Genomic DNA, 21370 nt, shown 5'->3' on the forward strand with positions numbered 1-21370 from the left:
GACTCACAGAACTCATTGAAAGCTTTTATATTCACAGTTATGGTTTATTATATGGAAAGTATGCAAATTAAAATTAGCCAAGAGAAGAAGCAACTAGGACAGAACCCAGGAAAAGTTCATACTGCCTTCACCCCAGGGAATTACAGACACAATACTCTCCCAAAATTGATGTGTGAAATTCCTGACTTATGCTATGAGGCCAGTGTTACTCTAATACCAAACCCAGAGACATTACAAAAAAGGAAAATTACAGACCAATATCTCTCATAATCATTCACACATCAATCAATTCATCATATTGACAGGCTGAAGAAGAAAAACCATATGACCATAACAATTGATGTAGAAAAAGCATTTGACAAAACCCAATACTCACTTAATGAATTATACATAATATTAGCAAACTAGGAATAGAGAGAAACTTCCTAAATTTGATAGTGAACATACAGAGAAAACCTACAGCTAATATCTTATATATGTTGAGAAACTATAAGCTTTCCCCCTGAGATCAGGAACAAGACAAGGATGGTCGTCACCACTCCTTTCAACATCTTGCTGTAAGTTCTAGCTAATTCAGTAAGAAAAGAAAATGAAATTAAAAATATACAGGTTGAGTAGAAAAAAAAAACTGTTTCTTCCACAGATTCTGTGATTGACTATGTAAAGAAAATCCCAAATGATTGACCAAAAAGCAAAAAAAAAAAAAATTAAAATCTCCTGGACTACTAATTAATTACAACAAGATTGCTGGATACAAAGTTAATATACAAAAGTCAATTGTTGGGGTTCCTGGGTGGCTCAGTTGGTTAAATGTCTGCTTTCAGCTCAGGTCATGATGCCGGGGTTCTAGGATCGAGCCCCGCATCGGGCTCCCTGCTCAGCACCAAAAAAACTTTTATCTAACATTATATTTAGTGGTGAAAGTCAGAAAGCTCCCTCCCCCCCAATAAAAACAAAGCAAAGACCATTCTCAACATTTCTAATTGACACTAGATCCAAGGTGAATTCACAAAAGTCAATTGTATTTTCTCTACTAGCAATGGATAATTGTTAAATAAAATTTTAAAACAATGCTATAGAAACAACCATAGAAAAACTAAATGAATGAAAGAAGAGCTAAATAAGTGGAGATATACACCATGTACATTGATTTGCAGACAATTTTAATTAAAAAAAAGTAATTCTCCAAAAATTGATGTATGAATACCACACAATTCCAATAAAGTCCCTATATTCACATGCTGATTCTCCAATTTATATGGAAATACAAAGGTCTCACAATAATAAAACTATCCTGGAAAAAAGGAACAAAGTTGGATGATTTACATTACCTGTTTTCAAGATTTACTGTGAAAACACATTAATTAAAATAGTGTAGAATTGGCATAAGTATGGTTACATAAATAAACAGAAAAGAATACAGGGATAGATACACATGTATAGTAATTTACTTTCATAAGAATGCTAAGGTAATACAATGGTGAAAAGATAGTCATTTTAACAAATACTACTAGAAAAATTTGATATTCAAATGGAGCATAATTAACCTCAAAAAAAATCTCCCCAAACACAAAAACACACCCAAAATGGATCAAAGACTAAATGTGAGCGATAATTGTAAAACTTCTCATAGAAAACATAAGAGAAAATATTCATGACCTTGAGCAGGCAAAGATTTCTTAGGGTACAAAAAGCATGACCATAGAAGAAAAAAAATGATAAATTGGTCTTCATAAAAAATAAAAAATGCCTGCTATTCAAAGATGTTGTTAAGCAACCAAAAAGGTAATACATGGATTGGAAACAAATATTTGTAATATACATGTTTGACAAAGGACTAGTATACAGCCCATAGGGAAAAAAACTCTTACAAATCAATAATAAAAAAAACCAAACAACTTAATGGTTAATAAGGACATGAGAACAGGCTCAACATCATTATACTCAAAGAAAATACAAATGAAAACCATTGTAATGGCTAAAATTTAAAAGGCTGCAACATCACATTTTGGTGATGATGTGGAGGAAATTAAGTTTCATGTGTTGCTGATAAGAGTGTAAAATAATACAACACTTTGGAAAATAGTTTGCCAGTTTCTCATGAACATATACACTTATATGATCCAGCAATTCTACTTAGGAATTTGAAATAATGGCCCACTACTCTTAACTCAAATATCCATTAGCAAGTAAATGAAAAAACAGATTGTGCTATATTTAAACAACAAAGTATTACACATAATAAAAAGGAAGAAACTATTGTGACATAAAACAACATTGAATGAATCTCAAAACACAGTATTGAAAGGAGCACCTGGCTGGCTCAATCAGAAGAGGATGTGACTCTTCATCTCAGGGTCATGAATTCGAGCCCCACACTGGGTATAGAAATGACTTAAATAAATAAATAAACTGTAAGAAAGGAAGGAAGGAAGGAGGGAAGAAATGGAGGAAGGAAGGAAGGAAGGGAGGAAGGAAGGAAGGAAGGAAATGTGCTGCATCATTCTATTCACATGACTTTCTAGATCAGACAAAACTGACAATCAGATGTTTCCTGGACAGGTATCACAATCTCAGATTTCAAGGTATAGTACAAAGCTATAGTAATCAAAGCAGTATGGTACTGACACAAAAACAGACACTTAGGTCAATGAAACAGAATACCGAGTTCAGAACTAAAGCTCCACTTATATGGGCCATTGATCTACAACAAAGGAGGCAAGAATATACAATGTGGAAAAGACAGTCTCTTCAACATACGATGTCAGGAAAATTGGGAGAGCTACATGCAAAAGAACTGGACAACTTTCTTACACCATACACAAAAATAATCTCAAAGTAGATTAAGAAACTACATGTGAGACCAACCTGAAACCATAAAACTCCTAGAAGAAAACATAGGCAGTAATTTCTTTGACATATCTTTGACATAGTATTTTTCCATTTATGTCTCCTCTGACAAGGGAAACAAAAGCAAAATTAAACTACTGGAACTGCACCAAAATAAAAAGCTTCTGTGTAACTAAGGAAACCATCAATGAAACAAAAGAGCAACCTACTGAATAGGATAAGATATTTGCAAAATTATATATCCAATAAGGGGTTAATATCCAAAATATATAAAGAACTTATACAACTCAACACCAAAAAAAAAAAAAATCCAATTAAAAAATGGGCAGAGGACCTGAATAGACATTTCTCCAATGAAGACATACCGATGGCCAACAGACACATGAAGAGATAATGAACATCACTCATCCTCAGGGAAATGCAAATCAAAACCATAATGAGATATCACTTTACACCTGTCAGAATGGCTAAAATCAAAAACACAAGATAACATGTCTTGGTGAAAATGTGGGAAAAAATAACATGCAATGTTTAGGAATGCAAATTGTTGTAGCCATTATAGAACACAGTATGGAGGCTCCTCAAGAAATTAAAAATAGAAATATCAAACGAACCCATAATTCCACTACAGGATACTTACCCAAAGAAAACAAAAACACTAATTCAAAAAGATATGTGTACCACTATGTTTATAGTTGAATTATTCATAATAGTTAAGATATGGAAGCAACTCAAGTATCCTATGATAGATGAATGGACAAAGAAGATGTGGGAGATTTATCTATATCTATATCTATATCTACAGATATAATGGAATATAGATAGATAGATGATAGATAGATAGATGATAGATAGGTATAATGGAATATTACTCAGCCATAAAGAAAACAATAAAATCCCTCCATTTGTGACAACATGGGTAGACCTAGAGGATATAATGCTAAATGAAATGAGTCAGTCAGAGAAAGACAAATACCATATGATTTCACTCAAATGTGGAATTTAAGAAACAAATCAACAAGAACAATAAAAAGACAAAAAAATAGAGAAAAAAATGGTGGTTGATAGAGGGGAGTGGGCAGGGGAATGGAGAAAACAGATAAAGAGGATTAAGAGAACACTTATTATGATGAGCACCAAGAAATGCATAGAATTGTTGAATCATTATACTGTGCACCTGAAACTACCATAGCACTGTATGTTAATTATATTTTAAAAGAAAGAAATTCAAGAAAAAGAAATTAAGAAATTAAAGAAAGAAAGAGAGAAAGAGGAAGGAAGGAAGGAAGGAAAGAGGGAAGGAAGGAAGGAAGGAAGGAAGGCAGGCAGGCAAGCAGAATTAAGAGGGAGGACTTGTTCTATCAAATGGCAAAACATATTAGAAAGGCAGAGTAATTAAAACAGTGTGGTATGGATACAAGTATATTCAGACCCATATATGTATCACACCCTAATATCACTTCCATCTATCTCGTAATCATGGAAATGTACAATACCTGCAGTATGGCTGCAAATACTGAATTATCTAAAAGTACTACAACCTGGACCTTTTGCATTCACTATATTTTCAGAGCTTCCCTACCAAGTGAATAATTAAAATCACCCTATGTTCAGACTGTAATATTAATAGCCTTACCTTACCATATTACTGATTCCATTGTGAAATAATACCCTAAAAGATACTTGATGGTCGGCTGACACATTAATCTTCAATAAAACATTTATAAAATATCCAGAGGTTAAGTACAGGTTTGGAAAGATCTTATAAATTTAGTTTAGAATACAAAAGCTCATTCTAGACTCCTATTTTTCCCATCAGCAATAATTTTTAGGAGTACATTTTTATAGTTGTTCAAAATCCTTCAGCCTACATCTATATAGTATATTCTTGTATATATTTCAAACTTGATTTCACTTACTGTAAATATTCGTCATGGTACTCAGTCATATTTGAGATACACAGATATATATATACATATTTGACAAAGAGATGAGCTAAAACAATAAATTTATTAATTAACTTTCCTATTTATCAGACTTACTTCCTCAGTACCACAGTCACACGCTTCACCTAGCTCCACTTTGCCATTGCCACAGATTGCCCCCATGGTTCTTCGCATTTGTGGCTTATTCTGAAGACATTTGGCACCCATATTTGAAATGAAATTTTCAAAGTCACTCAAACTGCAACTGCTAAACGTCTTCATACCACTTGATTGCCTAGAGGTGAATCCATACAATGTCATTGGCAATACACTTCTGAAAACACAACTCTATATAATATAAATTAATTTTAAAATGTTAAATTTAATAGGTAATGATAAATGTTTATAACAAGTGCTTAGAGGTCAAAATTATTCCTGGGTAGGTCCTGTGATTTTATTCACTGGGATACATGTCCTTATTCAAATAAAATTAAGTACAACTTAATAGTAAAAATCAAACAGGCCAATTAGAAAATGGACACAGACTTGAATAGATTATTCAAAGAATACATATAAATGGCCAACAGGAAAATGAAAAGGTGCTCAATATCAGTAATCATCAGGGAATTGCAAATCAAAACCACAATAAGATATCACCACACACCTGTTAAGATGGCTATTATCATTTTAAAAGATCAGATTTGGCAGGGATATGGAGAAATTGGAATCCTTGGTATACTGTTTGTGGGAATGTAAACTGGGGCAGTCACTGTGGAAAACAGTAGAGAAGTTCTTCACAAAATTAAAATAGAACTACCATATGATCCCACAATCCCACTTCTGGGTATATATCCAAAATAACTGAAACCAGGATCTCAATGAGATATCTGCACCCTCATGTTCACTGCAGCATTATTCACAATAGCAAAGATAGGGAAGCAACCTAAATTTCCATTGACAGATGAATGGATAAAAAAAAAAAAATGTGGAATATACATGCAATGGAATATTATGCAGCCTTAAGAAAAGAAGGTAATCCTGCCATATGCAACAACATGGATGAACCACGAGGACATTATGCTAAGTGAAATAAGCCAGTAACAGAAGACAAATACTGCATGATCTCACATATATATCTCAAATAGTCAAACTCATGGATGCAGAGTTTGTACCATGTATAATGGTGGTTGTTGGGCTAGGAGGAGGTGGAAACGGGAAGTTATTCAATGGGTATAAAGTTTCAGTTATTCAATATGAGTACATTTTAGAAACCTGTTGCACAACAAGTACCAATAGTTAACAATATTGTATTGCACATTTAAAATTTTAAGAGAACTCCTGTTAAGTGTTCCTCCACAATAAAAAAAATTAAGAATAGATTAACTTTATTTTTATATACATTATAAACTACATGTACCTAAGAGAAAATTTTGAGTTTCTGGGCATGACTGTATATAAATTCTTGTATATAGAAAAAAATATTTATACATGTATATGATGTCTCTTGCCTAGGAATAGAGAAAACCCTGTATCCATTTATGTCAATTCCCAGATATATATCAACAATTCTTCAAACTTCTCTTCTACTCCCTCAGTCTTTCCCCTGACCATTATAAAATTAAAAATCAAGCTCTTTGAAAGTTTGAATCTTTTCTATTTCAATGTGTTTTTTTTCATTATTTATTCACAGGTTTGTAGTACATATGTAATATGACAGATGATTCATTAAGCAGTAAGTTGTTTGAGGCAGGAACTTTATCATCTTTATTACTGGTATTACTTATCACAAGTACAGTACTTAGCAAACACAGAATCAATTGTCTATTGGTTTTTCATAATAACAAAAAACTTTTATTAAACATACTGTGCTTAGTTCTGAGCTTTCTCACAGATCTCAGAGAAACTGTTTATTAATCAAAATTTTATATCATTATGTCCACATATCACTAATAAAGATAACTTCAGAGAATATTTCCATAAGATGAGTCACTTTCAATATGTAGTAAAAATCTATCAGACAAGGAGAAAACTGACATTTATTAAGTACCTATTATTAGTTGGATATTTTAGATACTTGAATATTTAATCCTCACTACAAATCAGGGAGATTGGTATTGTCACCAGCATTCTATAGAAATTGAACTAAAGTTCAAAAAAGCTAAAAACCTCACAAAACTCAGTTTGTAAATTAGCAGGATCAGCATTCACACACAGTCGTTTAAGACTTCAAATTCACGTCTTTTTTTACCCCCAAATTAATCTTTGAACATTACATAATAAAATATTTACTATTAAATATTAATAAATTTTTTACCGTAAACCATAAGTTTTGATAATACTATCACCAGAATTGAAAGGTGAGGAAAATTTTAATTGAAAACTATATGATATTTTGGCTCTGGGAACTATTTTTAGTCAACTATATGTCATCCCAAGTTATTCACCTTTTTGCTCCCCAAAACAGCAGTTCTTAAGAACAAGTGTTCCCAAGATTACTTGTAATCAATTATACAGAATTTTTTCCATTTATTTTGTTGAGATTTTATACTTTGAATTCTAATGCAACGTTAGCTTTGTTCCCAAATTATTTTATAAATGCTTACTGAAACTATGATATAACTAGCCTAAGTTCTAGGTTCAGAGACAGAGAAATTAAGTGATAGAAAAAAGTAATGGTACTTTCCCACTGGAAATGGGAAATGCTCTCTACCATTTTTTTGAGGTTAAGGCTAGCACTTGACAGCATTTGGAAAAAAGAAAAAAAAAAAGAACTTTCACTTCACTTTTGTGTCTGTGAGATTCATTCTTCGACTCTGAGACAAGAACCTTGCAATCCTGCAACACCTTCTCACAAATAAAAAAATGTAGAACACTATATAAACCTGGGGGCAGGAGTTAAGATGGCAGAGGAGTAGGGGGGCCCTAAGCTTGCCTCGGCCCTCGAATACAGTTAGATAATTATCAAATTCTTAACACCAAGAAATCAATCTGAGGCCTGAGAGAAAACTGCAAGTCTACTAGTAGAAAAGCAACGCCGTTTGGAAGACAGGCGGCGCAGAGAGCTGATCTGGGAGAGAGAACTGTGGGTAATGCGCAGGAGAGTCCCGCTTAGGGGCACTACCGCAAGGCGTTATAAGCAGAGGAGCACAAAATCTGAAATCTTAGACATCCGCCACTGCCGGCGTTGTGCCTGGCTTAAAGGTGCTCAGCGGGCAAAGAGGGTTAGAAGCCCAGGAGCGGACAGGGTGGTCTGAGGATTTCCTGGGTCACAAGAAGAACAAGTGGCGCAGATGTGCTGCTCTGTTTTCAGGCATAGGAGTGGAGACTCCGGCTGAGGGCAGCGAGCGTGCTGCCGGCTCTCTGCTCGGCGCCGCCATGAACTCTGAACTGCTGCTCCGTGGTGTGGCTGCCGCACTGGCACAGGCCGGCCACAGGCAAACGTGCAGTGAGACCCTCCCCCACGGGAGCGCGGCAGGTCCGCACCAGGGGAGTCCCTAAAATTTGGAGTTCTGAAACCCAGTCACACTCCAGAGATGAAACAGTTCAGACACAGGCAAGGTGAAGGCAGGGATCTGAGGGCAGCTGGGGACACAAGATTGATTGTTCTTCTGTGAGGGCTTCCTAAAGAGTTGGGGGCATAAACTCTCAGCACTAGGGCTAGAGGGCCGGTGGCAGGGGCGGGGGCTGCCATTTTCGTCCAGCCCATCAGCACCGAAAGCCTTCAGGGAGCAAAACCGAGCCACCTAGTGGAGGCCAGAGCCCCCTGCACCCTAGAGAGACATCCCCACCAGGGCAAGTCCACCTGAGAATCAGGGCAACAAGGCCCCTCCCCAGAAGACCAGCACAAACATCTTGCACACACCAAGTCTACTGATCTTAGAGTGCTACAGAGCTTCAGCTCTAAGGGAAATAGGATCTAGCTTCCTTTTTGTTTTTATTTTTTATTATTACTTTTTCATTTTTTAATTTTTTTAATTCCTTTTTTATTTGTTTTTGTTTTTTAATTTTTATTTACATATATTTTATATTTTTTATTTGTTTGCTTGTTTGTTTATTTATTTATTTTTGGATGGACCTTCTTTTAACAAGCAGACCAAAATATACCCAGGATCTAGTTTTGTTGTTGTTGTTTTCTTTTTCTACTTTTCTTTTCTGGACAAAATGACAAGATGGAGAAATTCATCTCAAAAGAAACAACAGGAAATAGCACTCATGGCCAGATATATCAATCCAGATGTAAGTAAAATGTCTGAACTAGAAAGTGGCAAGATATATTCAATGTGCTGAATGGGAAAAATATACAGCCAAGAAAACTTTATCCAGCAAGGCTGTCATTCAGAATAGGAGAGATAAAGAGTTTCTCAGACAAACAAAAACTAAAGGAGTTCACAACCACTAAACCAGCCCTACAAGAAATATTAAGGGGACCCTTTGAGTGGGGGGGGGGGGAAGACCAAAATCAACAAAACTAGAAAGGACCAGAGAACATTACCAGAAACACCAACTCTATAGGTAACACAGTGGCACTAAATTCACATCTCTCAATAATCACTCTGAATGCAAATGTAATAAATGCTCCAGTCAAAAGACATAGGGTATCAGAATGGATTTAAAAAAAAAAACACAAGATCCATCTATATGCTGCCTGCAAGAGACTCGTTTTAGACCTGAAGACACCAGCAGATTGAAAATGGGAGATGGAGAACCATCTATCGTGCTAATGGACATCAAAAGAAAGCCAGGAGGAGTTAAGATGGTGGAGAAATAGGGGGACCCTGGGCCTTCCTTGTCCCTCGAGCAGAGCTGTATTGAGGTCAGATCACTTGGAACACCCCAGAAATCAATCTGAGGATTGGAAGAAGGGTCTCAACAGCTGAAGGGAGATAGCATGGCAGCTGTGAGGCATGTGGAAGTGAATTGGGGGAGAGAAAAAGTGCTGTGCTGAGGAGGGTAGGGAACCCTTTCCATGGGGAGAGAAAGGTTGAGAAGGGTTAAGAGAGTGCGGCCTTGGGTTTGCACAAGAAAACTTCTACGGACCACAGGCTAAGGAGCCAGGGGAACTGAGTGCGGCAGGTGTTTTTGCAAACAGTGTGGAGCTCAGTCTCAGGTTTTGGAAGTGCGAGACTTTTGCCAGAGGGGAACTGTGGCATGTGCTTCTGGGGAGAAGGAGGACGGTGGCCAGAGAGCACACAAAGTGGTGTAGGGATCTCCTGCGATGCACTGAGAGAAACTGCTCCCCTTCCTGAAGTCCATTTGGAAAAGGGTGTATTGCCTCTCCAAGGACAAAAGACCCTCTGGGCACTGGCAAAGGGCCTTTCACTGGCAGGGGACAAAGGAGCACGCAGAGGATGGAGAACCTGGTCTCTGCTGTTCCTGGTGCCACACCATAAATTCTGCACACCACGCAGATGTGGGACTTTTTTGTGGGACTTTTTTCTGGGACAAAGGGCACTAGTCAGAGCACAGTGAGGCTCTAATCCGAAGAAGGGAGTGGATCCCTGTGGCACTGGGTCCCTTAAGTTTCGGAATGTTGAATCCCAGCTGCACGCCAAAATAAAACACAGGAGAGCTGTGCTGCCAGGGGTGCTGACGGCCCTTGCTCTTCTGTGAGGGCTTCCTGAGCAGCATAAAATGTGAGATGTCCTGGCCAGGTATGAGAGAGTCGGGTGGCACCATTTCACCCTCGCCCCCAACACGGTCGGACTTCAGAGAGCAACACAGCAGCCCCAGCGGAAGAAGGAGCCGTTGACATCAAAACCTGCCCCCTGCGATTGGCAAATGCATTTTCAATGGGACGGGACTGACTGTGAGCCAGTGCAGCGGGCCTCTGCCCCCCGAAGAGCCACACAAGCTGGACACTGCGGGCACCAATCTACTGCTCTACAGAGCTTCAACGCGTGCCCTTCAATTCTTCAGTTCCGGTGCAAATAGGACCAGGCTGTGGGGGGTTTTTTTTTAATCTTTTCTTATCTTTTATCTTTTTTTTTTTTCTTTTTCTTTTTTTTTTTTTCTTTTCCTTTTCTCTTATTTTTTTGGATCAGGCTTTTTTTGGATCAAGTTTTTTGGGTTTTGGGGGTGTTTTTTCTTTTTTTTTCTTTTTTTGTCCAGGCTTACTTTAACAAACAAATCAAAGCACACCTAGATAAAGTTCCAAACACTCCTCTTTGCAAGCAAGGAGGAACTCTGCAGAGGACTGACCTATGGGAAAGGGCAGCCAAAACACAACAGCAGAGTGCACACAGCACACACCAAAAACACTTTCTGAAGTGCCAGCCCCTGGACAGTGTATGACTTCTTTTTAATATAGCATTAATCTGAGGTGCAGGAAACATAACAAGCTTTTATAACACACAAAAAGATAGAACTTAGCCAAAATGAGAAGATGGAGGAATTCTCCCCAAAAGAAAGGTCAGGAAGATATCCCAGCCAGGGACTTGCTCAAAGCAGATATAAACAATATATCTGAACAAGAATTTAGAACAACAGTCATAGGACTACTAGCTGGACTTGAAAAAACCATAGAAGACACCAGAGAAACTCTTGCTGCAGAGATAAAAGACCTAAAAACTAGTCAGGCTGAAATTAAAAGAAAAAAAATGCTATAACTGAAATGCAAACTAACTGGATATAATCACAATGAGGACTTAAGAGGCAGAGGAGAGAATAGATGATATAGAAGATAAAATTATGGAAAATAATGAAGCTGAAAAGAAGACGGAAAGAAAACTATTAGATCAGGAAGGCAGACTTAGGGAAATCAGCAAACCATAAAGCAAAATAATATCCATATCATAGGACTCCCAGAAGAAGATGAGCAAGAAAAAGGGGCAGAAGCTTTATTTGAACAAATTATACCTGAGAACTTCCCTAAACTGGGGAAGGAAAGAGGCATTCAACTCCAAGAGGCACAGAGAACTCCCCTCAAAATGAACAAAAACAAGTCAACAATACATATCATAGTGAAACTTGAAAAATACAAAGATAAAGAGAGAATTCACAGTGCAGCTAGGGACAAAAGGTTCTTAACCTACAAGGGTGAACAACATAAGGTGAGCAGCAGACCTGTTCACAGAGATCTGGAAGGCCAGAAAGGACTGGCATGATATATTCAACGTGTTAAATGGGAAAAATATGCAGCCAAGAATACCTTATCCAACAAGGCTATCATTCAGAATAGAAGTAGAGATAAAGAGTTTCCAAGACAAACAAAAACTAAATGAGTTCACAACCACTAAACCAGATCTCCAAGAAATATTAAAGGGGACCTGTTGAGAGGGGAGGAGAGACCAAAAGTAACAAAGACAAGAAGGAACAGAGACAATCTACAGGAATAGTGACTTTACAGGTAATACAATGGCACTAAATTCTATCTTTTAGTAATTACTCTGAATGTAAATGGACTAAATGCTCTAATAAAAGACATAGGGTACCAGAATGGATCTTTTTAAAAGCCCCATTGATATCCTGCTTACAAAAGATTCATTTTAGACTCAAAGACAGCTCCAGATTGAAAGTGAGGGGGTTGAAAACCATTTACCATGCTAATGGACATCAAAAGAAAGCTGGGGTGGCAATCCTTATATTAGACAAACTAGATTTTAAGCCAAAGACTGTAATAAGAGATGAAGAAGGACACTATATCATGATAAAAGGCTCTACCCAACAAGATCTAACAACTGTAAATATTTATGCCCCCAACTTGGGAGCAGCCAGCTATATAAATCAACTAATAACAAACTTAAAGTCATTGATAATAATACAATATGACTGGGGGACTTTAACACCCCACTCACAGCAATGGACAGATCAACAATTGGAAACAAGGGCTTTACAAACTATGGAAAGAGCCTAGATGTCCATCAACAGATGAATGGATAAAGAAGATGTGGTATATATATACAATGGAATATTAGGCAGCCATCAAAAAAAATGAAATCTTGCCATTTGCAACGATGTGGATGGAACTAGAGGGTATTTTGCTAAGCAAAATAAGTCAATCAGAGAAAGACAAGTATCATATGATCTCACTGATATGAGGAATTTCAGAAACAAGATAGAGGATTATAGGGGAAGGGAGGGAAAAATGAAACAAGACGAAACCAGAGAGGAAGACAAACCATAAGAGACTCTTAATCTCAGGAAACAAACTGAGGGTTGCTGGAGTGAAGGGGGGGTGGGAGGGATGGGGTGGCTGGTGATGGACATTGGGGAGGGTAGGTACTATGGTGAGCGCTGCGAATTGTGTAAGACTGATGAATCACAGACCTGTACCCCTGAAACAAATAATACATTATATGTTAATTAAAAAAATTAAAAAGAAAAAGCAAGGAGCACTATTAAAAAAAAAAAAAGGAAACAAGGGCTTTAAATGACTCACTGAACCAGATGGACTTAACAGATATATTCAGAGCATTTCATCCTAAAGCAGCAGAATACATTCTTTTTGAGTGCACATGGAACATTCTCCAGAATAGATTACACACTGGGTCACAAATCAGCCCTCAACAAGTACAAAAAGATTGAGGGATGCCTGGCTGGCTCAGTCGGTTAAACATCTGCCTTTGGCTTGGGTCACAATCCCGGGGTCCTGGGATCGAGCCCCACACCGGGCTCCTTGCTTGGCGGGGAGTCTGCTTCTCCCTCTCCCTCTGCCTGCTGCTCCCCCTGCTTGTGCTTTCTCTCTCTCTCTCTGACAAATAAATAAATAAAATCTTTTTTAAAAAAGTACAAAAAGATTGAGATCATACCATGCATATTTTCAGACCACAGTGCTATGAAACTTGAAGTCAACTACAAGAAAAAATGTAGAAGGACCACCAATACATGGAGGTTAAAGAACATCCTACTAAAGAATAAATGGGTCAACCAGGAAATTAAAGAAGTACTTTAAAAATACATGGAAGCAAATGAAAATGAAAACATGACAGTCTAAAACCTTTGGGATGCACCAAAGGTGGTCCTAAGAGGGAAGTATATAGTAATGCAGGCCTTCCTCAAGATGCAAGAGAAGTCTCAACACAACCTAAATTTACAGCTACAAGAGCTAGAAAAGAAAGAGAAAATAAAGCCTAAATCCAGGAGGAGAGGGGAAATAATAAAGATTAGAGCAGAAATCAATGATATAGAACACAGAAAAACAGTAGAACAGTAGATCAACGAAACCAGGAGCTGGTTCTTTGAAAGAATTAACAAGATTGTTAAACCCCCAGCCAGACTTATCAAACAGAAAAAGAGAAAGGACCCAGATAAATAAAATCATGAATGAAAGAGGAAGGATCACAACCAACACTGCAGAGATAAAAACAATCGTAAGAGAATACCATAAAAAATTATATGCCAACAAATTGGGCAACCTGGAAGCAATGGACAAATTCATAGAAACTTACAAACTCCCAAAACTGAAACAGGAAGAAATAAAAAATTTGAAGAGACCCAAAACCAGCAAATAAATTGAACCAGTAATCAAAAATCTGCCAACAAACAAAAGTCCTGCCCAGATGGCCTCCCAGGGGAATTCTACCAGACATGTGAAGAGTTAATACCTACCCTTCTGAAACTGTTCCAAAAAATAGAAGTGGAAGAAAGACTTCCAAACTCATTCTACAAAGCCTGCATTACCTTGATTCCAAAACTAGACAAAGATCCTACTAAAAAGGAGAATTACAGGCCAATAACCTTGATGAATATAGATGCAAAAGTTCTCAATAAAATACTAGCAAATCGAATTCAACATTACATGAAAAGGATTATTCACCATGACCAAGTGGGATTTTTTTCCTGGGCTGCAGGGGTGGTTTAACACCCACAAATCAATCAATGTGACACACCACATTAATAAAAGAAAGGATAAGAACCATATGATGCTCTCAATAGATGCAGAAAAAGCATTTGAAAAAATGCAGCATCCTTTCATGATAAAAACCCTCAACAAAGTAGGGATAGATGGAACGTACCTCAACATCATAAATGCAATATATGAAAAACCAACAGTTAATATTATCCTCAATGGGGAAAAACTGAGAGCCTTTCCCCTACAGTCAGAAATAAGACAATGATGTTCACTTTTACCATTACTATTTAACATAGTACTGAAAATCTTAGCCACAGCAATCATACAACAAAAAGAAAAAAAGGCGTCCAAATTGGCAAGGAAGAAGTCAAACTTTCACTACTCACAGATGACATGGTACTCTATGTAGAAAACACAAAAGATGCCACCAAAAAATTACTAGAACCCATACATGAATTCAGCAAAATCGCAGGATATAAAATCAATGTGCAGAAATCTGTTACATTTCTATACACCAATAATGAAGCAGCAGGAAGAGAAATCAAGGAATCCATCCCATTTGCTGTTACACCAAAAACAATAAGACACCTAGGAATAAATCTAACTAAAGAAGTAAAATACCTAGGGGTACCTGGGTGGCTCAGTTGGTTAAGCATCCGACTCTTGGTTTTGGCTCAAGTCATGATCTTATGGGTTGTTAGATCCAGCCCCACATCAGGCTCTGTGCTCATCGGGGAGTCTGCTTGAAGATTCTCTCCCTCTATATCTCCCCCAGACATGATCTCTCTCTTTCTCTCTCAAATAAATAAATAAATAAGTAAACCTTTTTTAAAAAAAGAAGTAAAAGATCTCTACTCTCAAAACTATAGAACACTTATGAAAGAAATTGAGGAAGACACAAAGAAATGGAAAAACATTCAATGCCCATGGATTAGAAGAAAAACATTGTTAAAATGTCTATACTACCCAAAGCAATCTACATATTTAATGCAATCGCTATCAAAATACCACCAGCACTTTTCACAGAAATAGAACAATCTTGAAATTTGTATGGAACTACAAAAGACCCCAAATAGCCAAAGCAATTCTGAAAAAGAAAACAAAACTGGAGGCATCATGATTTCAGATTTCAAGCTATATTATAAAGCTATAGTCATCAGGACATTATAGTACTGGCATAAAAACAGACACACAGATGAATGGAACAGAATAGAGAACCCAGAAATGGACCAAAAACTATATGGTCAACTAATATTCAACAAAGCAGGAAAGAACATCCAATAGAAAAAAGACAGTCTCTTCAACAAATGGTGTTGGGAAAACTGGACAGCAACATGCAGAAGAATGAAACTGGGGCACCTGGGTGGCTCAGTTGGTTAAGCGACTGCCTTCAGCTCAGGTCATGATCCTGGAGTCCCTGGATCGAGTCCCGCATCGGGCTCCCTGCTCGGCGGGGAGCCTGCTTCTCCCTCTGACCCTCCCCCCTCTCATGTGCTCTCTCTCTCTCTCTCATTCTCTCTGTCTCAAATAAATAAAATAAAATCTTTAAAAAAATAAAAAAAAAATAAAGAAGAATGAAACTGGACCACTTTCTTACACCATACACAAAAATAAATTCAAAATGGATGAAAGACCTTAATGTGAGACTGGAAACCATAATGAAAATCCTAGAGGAGAACATAGGCAGAAATGTCTTTGTTTTAGGCTGTAGCAACTTCTTACTAGACACTCACCACAGGCAAAGGAAACAAAACCAAAAATGAACTATTGGCACTTCATCAAGATAAAAACCTTCTGCACAGCAAAGCAAACAATCAACAAAACTAAAAGTCAGCATATGGAATGGGAGAAGATATCTGCAAATGACATATCTGATAAAGGGTTAGTATCCAAAATCTATAAAGACTTTACTTATCAAAGTCAACACCTAAAAAATAAATAACCCAGTTAAGAAATGGACAGAAGACATGAACAGATACTGTTCCAAAAAAGACATTCAGATGGCTAACAGACAGATGAAAAAATGCTCAACACCACTCATCATTTTGGAAATACAAATCAAAACCATGATGAGATACTATCTCAAACCTGTCAGGATGGCTAAAACCACAAGTGTTGGCCAGATGCAGAGAAAGGGGAACCCTCTTACACTTCTGGTGGGAATGCAAACTGGTGCAGCCACTCTGGAAAACAGTATGGAGGTTCCTCAAAAAGTTGAAAGTAGAGCTACCTTATGACCCAGCAATTGCACTTCTAGGTATTTATCCAAATGATACAAAAATAGTGATTCAAAGGGATACATGCACCCCAAAATTTATAGCAGCATTATCAACAATAGCCAAATTATGGAGAAAGCCCAAATGTCCAACAACTGATGAATGGATAAAGATGTGATATATATATATATATATATATATATATATATATATACACACAATGGAATATTACTCAGCCACTAAAAAGAATATAATCTTGCCATTTGCAATGACTTGGATGGAGCTAGAGTGTATTATGCTAAGTGAAATAAGTCAGCCAGAGAAAAACAAATACCCTATGACCTCACACATATGTTGAATTTACAAAGAAACCAGATGAACATATGGGAAGGGGGAAAAGAAAAAAAGGAGAGAGGGAAACAAGCTGTAAGAGACTCTAAACAATAGAGAACAAACTGAGGGGTGATGGAGGGAGGTGGGTGGGGGATGGGTTAGATAGGTGATTGGCATTAAGGAGAACACTTGTTATGATGAGCATTGGGTATTGTACGTAAGTGATGAATCACTGAATTCTACTCCAGAAACCAATATTGCAGTGTATGTTAACTACCTAAAATGTTAAAAAAAAATGCAACAAGAAAAAGAATCAAAATCAAAATAATATTAAAAACAAATTATTTGTAATGAAGCAAAGTTCTGACATTTCCTATAATAAATACTTTTGTTGCCTTAAAAAAAATAAAGTCTATTTTGTCTGATATAGCTATTGCTACTCCAGATTCTTTTTGCTTCCACTTGCATGTAATATCTTTCTCCAAACCTTCACTTTCAGTTTGTGTTTTTCTGTTGTAGGCAGCATACAGATGGGTCTTGTTCTTTTATCCATCCTGCCACTCTATTCTGACATATTTTTAACAATCCTCACTATGAGATTTCACAAAATACAGTCTCATTCCCTTGCTAATATATCTTTGAAATTAGATTTGTTATCTTTGTTCTTAATGGTACATCTCTTTCCAACTCTCTTACACTTAAAATTTCAGGTTTATATTTTGTAGTACTTGGTCCATTTACGGCTAATTGGTACTATAAGTAAACACTAAATTTTGCACTTCAAATATTTAAAACAAAATAAACATAACGAATAAATCTTACTTTTAAATAAACTTACATAGCTTCTGGATTCATTATACAAATGGCTCCTGAACAGCGACATTTCGTTGTGTCATCATATGATATTCCCAGACTGAGTCCGAGCATCTGCGTAACAATAATGGAAAATGCCTCCAAAGTTATCTCCTTGGGGTACTATATTAACAAAAACAAAAATTCAAATGAAAGACAAGTCATTGAAAGGTGATAAAAAGTAATAATTTTCTAATTTTGAACATATTTATTATTTTATCAAATACTTAAGAATAGAAAATACAGCTCCTTGGACAGGTGAAAAGCTAAAGTTCTTCTTATGAAATTTTATTGAGATATAAGCAAATTGAATCTATGCCAATCTTTATCATGATTTAACAACAGAATACCTAATATAATTCTTAAGTAGCTATCATAACTATATAAAAGGGCTGTTTTTCATTATATTTTTTGGCTATATAGAACATGATCTTCAATTTACCTAATTTCTTATGATAGCTCTGTATTCATTTAGAATAGTCCACATGATATTCTGCTTCCCAGCACAGAAAGTGGCCATGTAACCAATTTCTCCGTTTAAGTGTGCTATCAGCTTCCTAACAGGATTCTCCATGACTCAGTAACTCATATCAGGAGAAACAACAGAAAGACATCCAAGGTAGCATTCTTGTATAATGCCGCTCACATATTTAACAAGTGTAGAGATAACTTCCTTGCCAAGGAGAAATGTGACACTGGTAATTCATGATATGCAATAACATCATGATTTCTCCAGTTACTACCACGTCTGGCATTGAATAAGGTACAGGTGAGGGCAGGTTGTGAGGAAGATCAAGGCACTTCACTGTTCTAATGACAAGCTCTAATAAAAACTTAGGGTTCAACTGGATTGTTATGATAGCACTAGAGGATACATATTATGAGAAATATAAAGGGAAAGCTGTGACTGAGCAACTGAGAATGCAAATAGGCAGTTAGTAAGCCTCTGCAGCAGCACTGTAGTAACTCCTCATCTCCTATAGTGGTTGGATTGACATGGCTGAGGACCATGCACCAAGCACAAGGGCTGCAGGGCTACAGCACTAACTTAATTCTCAAATCTACCAGATCTGATAGGGAAGGAGTTAGAATCTGAACCTTGGGAAGGGAACAATTGGGAGTGACATGGACAAATATACTTGGATTTCCCTTTCCAGGATAGGAAGCCTCCCTCTAAACAATATGACAGAGACCCATCAAAAATAACTTTTGATGACAATACCTAGGTCATTTGTCTCACCAACCGTCATGGCCTCCAGGTCCATATTAAGAATTAAATCAGGGGGGAGGAGCAAGATGGCGGAGGAGAAGGAGACCTGGATTTCGTCTGATCCCAGGAATTCAGCTGGATAGGAATCAAACCATTCTAAACACCTACGAACTCAACAGGAGATCGAAGAAAAGAATAGCAACAACTCTCTGAACAGAAAAGCGACCACTTTCTGGAAGGTAGGACATGCAGAGAAGTGAATCCGAGGCGATATTCGGGAGGATAGACAGCAGGGGAGGGGGCCTCGGTCAGCCGCTACCAGCAAGTGACAGAGCAACAGAGCACAAAATCGAAACTTTTAGAAGTCGGCTCCACTGAGGGACATCGCTCCAGTGGCTAAGCGGGGGGTGGAACCCTTGCTGGGACAGTGTGGTCTCAGGACCGGCGGTGTCACAGAAAGACCGGGGGTGCCTGAGTGTGGCAGAACTCCCAGATATTGGAGCGGGGAAGCTGGCTGCAAAGACGGAGCTGAGGAGTGGGCTCTCAGCTCAGGGTTGCCATAAACTGTGATCGGCAGCAGTCGGGCCACTGCTATTCTAGCAGGGACCCAACAAGCGGCAGATCCAGGGAGACTCCCCTTCCTCCCCCGGGGAGGAAGAGTGGGAGGAGGGGCGTGGGAGCACATAGCAGGGATCTGCTGGGTTTGGAGACTCCACATGCGGTCATGTGCCAGAGATAGAAATGCTCGGTCACAGGCCGGGTGAGCACGGAGTGCGACCGGAGACCAGGGAGATGGGAGTGATTGACTGCTTTTCTCTGGGGGCTCACTGAGGAGTGGGGCCCCGAGTTCTTGGCTCCTCCAGGTCGAAGATTGGGAGGCCGCCATTTTCACTCTCATCCCCAAAGCTATATGGAAAGCTTGCAGGGAACAAAAGCTCCAGACAGCAAACCCAAGTGGATTACTTAGACTGGCCCCCAGCAAGGGCGGGGCAATTCCACCTCCGGCAAAGACATTTGAGTACCATGGCAACAGGCCCCTCCCCAAGAAGATTGGCAAGAACAGCGAGCCAAAACCAAGTTTACCCTTCAATGAGAATGGCAGAACTCCAGCACTAGGGGAATACTGCACATGGAATTAATGGCTTTAAAAAAAAAAAGAATTCATGGCTTTTTTCCAATGATTCTTTAGTCTTTCAAAGTTAATTTTTTAAATTTTCTTTTTTCCTTTTTCTTTTTTTTTAATTTTTCTTTTTCCCTTTTTCAACCAACATGTTATCAATCCCTTTTTTAAAAAATCTTTTTTATTTTTCATTTTTAGAGTCATATTCCATCCCTTCATAGTAGTTAACCTTATTTTTGGTACATATATATATGTTGTTCTCTTTTTAAAATTTTGGGATACAGTTTCTTCTAACAGACCAAAATATACCCTAAATCTCTAGTGTATGGCTTTGTTCTAGTCTCCTGCCTGATCACATTCTCTCCCTTTTCTTTTTTTTTTTTAATCCTCTTCTTTTGTTTTCAACCAACTTCTTATTATATCAATTCCTTTTAAAAATCTTTTAAATTTTCATCTTTACAGTCATATTCCATCCCTTCATCATATATACCCTTATTTTTGTACATATATAAATTTTTCTTTCATTAAAATTTTGGGAGGCACTTTCTTCTAACAGACCAAAATATGCCCAAAATCTAGTGTGTGGCACTGATCTATGCACCAGCCAGATCATATTTGATCATATTCTGGTTTGGGGTTTTTTTTTTAATCTTTTTCTTTTTTTTTTTTCTTTTTTCTTTCCTTCCCTTTCTTTTTCCCCGCTTTCGGGTCTCTTCTGATTTGTTTACTGTCTATTTTTCTGGGGTCGTTGTTACCCTGTTAGCATTTTGTTCTCTCATTCATCTATTCTCCTCTGGACAAAATGACAAGACAGAAAAAAATCACCTCAAAAAAAAGAACAAGAGGCAGTACCGACTGCCAGGGACCTAATCAATACAGACATTGGTAAGATGTCGGAACTAGAGTTCAGAATGACGATTAAAAGATAGTAGCTGGGCTTGAAAAAAACATGGAAGATATTAGAGAAACCCTTTCTGGAGAAATAAAAGAACTAAAATCTAAACAAGTCGAATTCAAAAAGGCTATTAATGAGGTGCAATCAAAAATGAAGGCTCTAACTGTTCGGATAAATGA

The 21370-nt window shown here is 37.6% G+C and overlaps 1 protein-coding gene across 1 annotated transcript in view; it reads right to left on the minus strand.

Moving 5' to 3' along the window:
• The window catches only part of LOC116637698 (disintegrin and metalloproteinase domain-containing protein 32-like), a 167293-nt gene that overhangs the window by 78362 nt on the left and 67561 nt on the right, over positions 1–21370 (minus strand). The window contains exons 6-7 of the mRNA XM_032413218.1: positions 17953–18089; positions 4893–5070 (exon numbers count right to left, since the gene is read on the minus strand). Coding sequence (XP_032269109.1) covers positions 4893–5070; positions 17953–18089 — 315 coding nt within the window. The remainder of the gene's footprint in view (positions 1–4892; positions 5071–17952; positions 18090–21370) is intronic.

Source organism: Phoca vitulina, unplaced genomic scaffold (genome assembly GCF_004348235.1).
Source record: "Phoca vitulina isolate PV1807 unplaced genomic scaffold, GSC_HSeal_1.0 scaffold15, whole genome shotgun sequence".
Taxonomy (NCBI): Eukaryota; Metazoa; Chordata; class Mammalia; order Carnivora; family Phocidae; genus Phoca; species Phoca vitulina.